This window comes from Acyrthosiphon pisum, chromosome A1 (assembly GCF_005508785.2).
Source record: "Acyrthosiphon pisum isolate AL4f chromosome A1, pea_aphid_22Mar2018_4r6ur, whole genome shotgun sequence".
NCBI classification, from domain to species: Eukaryota; Metazoa; Arthropoda; class Insecta; order Hemiptera; family Aphididae; genus Acyrthosiphon; species Acyrthosiphon pisum.
The window spans coordinates 120,852,867-120,856,643 of record NC_042494.1 but is presented as its reverse complement, the minus strand read 5'-3'; the positions used below and the strand labels follow the sequence as shown (position 1 = coordinate 120,856,643).

Here is a 3,777-nt window from a genome sequence, read left to right as displayed (position 1 = left end):
AATTCAAAAGTAACTTACCCAAGAGACCGAAATAAAACACTATTCTATTCCATGTCAAAATATGGATCAATATATTTGCATATTCATTTCGTATTATGATAAATTCATATTACTAATGCTTAACGTGTGCGCTTACCATATCGGCTATACATTAAAAGGTACTGTAGCTGTAGCAAATAATTCTCAGGTGAACCGAAAAAATCTCTGTCGCAACATGCGTGTATTGGTTATGAATTGGCATTCATAACTTATAATGATTTCTGCAGTTAGTCGCGAGCAAAAACAAAATATTGTTGTTTAAACCATTTGTTTTGAAAATTAACCTGACTGCTCGGTACCACGAGGTGATCGACAAAAAATATAAAACGGGATGGTTGCACGAATACAGCAGATTTGGTTTTACTATATATTTCAAGAAATAATTGTGCACAATCGACCATGACTTCGTGCATAAACGATATACAAACGATCCAACAAATCATAAAACGAAAATTGTATAATGGAAGGTACAATTTCTTTACCCCCTCCCTCGATTTTATTTTATGGATAATCTCCACAAGTTGTTTGCACAAACTACTGGACTGGCTGCATATTCGTGCGCAAATGACGCACAAACGATCTGCTCAAACAGAATTTGAAAACTCAAATTTAGGGAGGTCATATAAATGGACCAGGATGTTAACACTGCGAGATGGTCAAGTATGATAGGCATAGGCGTAAATAGCGTTTGAGATTTGGGGGGGCTAATAGGGCTAATAGGGCCTTACTTTGATAATATTGAATAAGCTTAAAACAAAATGAAGGAAATGTTTGGGAGGGCTATGGACATGTTTGGGAGGGCTTAGCCCCTAAAGCCCCCCCCTATTTGCGCCTATGAGTTGATAGGTTAAGAAATCGAGTTTCACGTCAATATTCTACTGTTATTTTTCTGCATGCATACACCATGATCACCATGGACAACAACGTAAACATGACCTAGGTACAAAGTGTCAAGTACCTATACATCAAATTACTGGCTATAGGTACTAATATAGTATATTATAGTATAGAATATAATATATCATAAAACTTGGGGGACGAATGTTTTATACATGCATAGTTGCTCCGGGCACAAAACCATATAACAGTATGGCTCTGAAGCTATATAATATATATTATTATAAAGCTCTCGAGAGATCTCGATTAGGTATCATTAATCGACTAAACTTGCTCAAAGCTGAAATAAATTATGAAACAAACTCAAATAAACATTATATTATACATTATACGATTTTAAGAGCTGTCGTAGTCCTGTACTAATAGCTAATAATAATAAAATATGTATATACTATATATTTATATATGTTTTTTATTCGAGGCCATAAGCGTGACAATTTGATACATGCTTGTACCTGATCTGCCCAAGTAACCAATGGCAACCATTTATAATGTATAAACAAATACAATTTTTTATTTCCACCGTGAATCTCAAGATCCCTGCTTGACCACCTCTTTAAAATGTGAATATCGGAAAATCCTTTCTTTTAGTACCCACATCTAGATCATTGGATGAACCACTATTCCAAATTTCAATTAAATACGTTTTGTATTTTTTGAGATTTAACGATGAACGAGTGAGTGGTATTTGGCTTATACACGTATGTAGATTATAAACTTCTACACCTCACTTATAATTCTAATTCATGAGTATAAAATCGTTTAACATAGTGTCACTATGATACTGTAGCTGGAAAATCGAATGATTTGAATATCACGAAGTTGACGCTGCAATTTTTTAAACTAATGAAACCCACGGGGTCGAGAACACACGAAGCAAACTGATTTGTATTCGCAATGGACATTCCGGTGATTTTTCGAGGGCGCGACGAGTGTCAAAAGTTTTCAGCCAAAACCATCATTGGCATTGAACGAAGTCGAATCGAAATTCTACGGGCGAATCGAGGGGATCTACTATCTCTCTCTCTCTCACACTATGTAAAGCGTATGTATATACCTATACAGAATATTACATACTCTCAGAAAAAAAAAATATAATTTCTATGTAGTATATATATAATATTATACAAAGAAAACAAGTTTTATCACACGTCGGATGAAAATGATGTCACTTCGTATATAATATTATTTGGTACTACGGCGATTAGGCATCAATCGTCTGTGGTATATAATTTACCTACGGGTGGAATGATAACATTTATTAAAAACAAAACCACCCTGCCTTGTTATACTAATATAATTTATAAATAATCAACTCACTCGATTTATTCAGTAATATACCGTGCCGAATAATTTAAAACGTCTGACCGGCAGTGTGCTTACCACGGGCGGTATATCGCTCTCCGGGCAGGCAACTGTGTAATACGGTCAATGAATTATATAATAAAAAACAGTATTTCTATTTTCCCCATTCCAGCAAACTTCACTCTATTTTATTTATATCTATGTTCCCAATACTGCTGACCAGTTAGTGAGTGAGAAAAAGTATACTTACGTGTGATATTTATATTTCGAATAGAATATCGCTTACATATTTCTAATGGTTCATAAAATAATCATAAATTTGCTGTATTTAAAATTCAGTATTCACGTTGGTCAATAATTTTAACTATTATGAGAGTTTATATTTCTTCTACTATATATTTAATTTACTAGATTATTTTGTGATTTTAATTAAAACAAAATATTTGTCTTCCTTAATTTACCATAACTGTTTTTTTTTTTATTATATTATGTTAGGTAAATATTTCTAAAATTATTCACAATACATAAACGAAGATAGTTTGATACATGAAAAAATGTTTATAAACTGCCTTAGTGCAGTATTTAAAAAAAAAATTGTCAAGCTAAGTAATATACTAATATCCAATTTCTAACATATTTAAAATATGTTAATATGGTTTAGTTTTGTATAATAATAGGAGTGATAAGAGTGTCAAATTATATAATATTATTATAATATAATTATATATATAAAAAAAACATTATTATTTTTAATTTTAAAACTTTTAGTAATAACTATTACAGTTCAACAATTAATTAATAATATAGGATGCAAAGGTTACAAATTAAGATAAGATACAGTAGTCTAACCGATAGACTGTACATTACATGATACATGATAACAAAAGGCAAATAAATTAAAATATTAGATAGTGAATTAAATATGAAATGGTGAGACATTTATATAAGAATATTATTACAAAATGAAAATAGATCGATAGCTGTTTTGTAGTTACATACGTTAAATCATATATATATATACTAGCTGTCCCGACACGGCGTTGCCCGCGTATTAGTTTGTTTTTTTGCATTTTCGTAGGCCGTGTATTATTGTTATTATGTATTAGACATTTTTTTTTATTTGTAGTTTATTAGTGGTTTCGGAGATCATAGCGTATAGTAAACATACAGTAATATTAATGTTCACGTATAGTCACTAATAATAACCCACAGGATTAAGGATAGAACATAGTCTGCAATGAATGAGTAAATTACAAAGTTCTTTATTGAAACTTTGGGTCATTATTAGGCATCGGCAACAACGACCCAATCATATGATACACTTGGCCTTGTATTTTAAATGTGGTTTCAAAATTACGTCCATTACGTTTGGTATCGCAAATTTTGGTTGCCCCAAATGACCAGCAAGAAGAGATTTTAAAGGGTTCCGGTGGAGTTGGAAGAGGTAACAGTACCACTTTTACTGATGCGCACACATGCCCGGTTGCTTCATTGCGGAATTTTAAGGCCTGACATATTCATATACTTTGTCCATTG

At 31.9% G+C, this 3,777-nt stretch overlaps 1 protein-coding gene across 1 annotated transcript in view; it reads left to right on the top strand.

Moving 5' to 3' along the window:
* Positions 1-665: 665 nt before the first annotated feature.
* LOC100569387 (zinc finger MYM-type protein 1-like) overlaps positions 666-3,777 on the top strand; it is a 6,091-nt gene continuing 2,979 nt past the window's right edge. The window contains exon 1 of the mRNA XM_008182370.1: positions 666-699. Coding sequence (XP_008180592.1) covers positions 666-699 — 34 coding nt within the window. The remainder of the gene's footprint in view (positions 700-3,777) is intronic.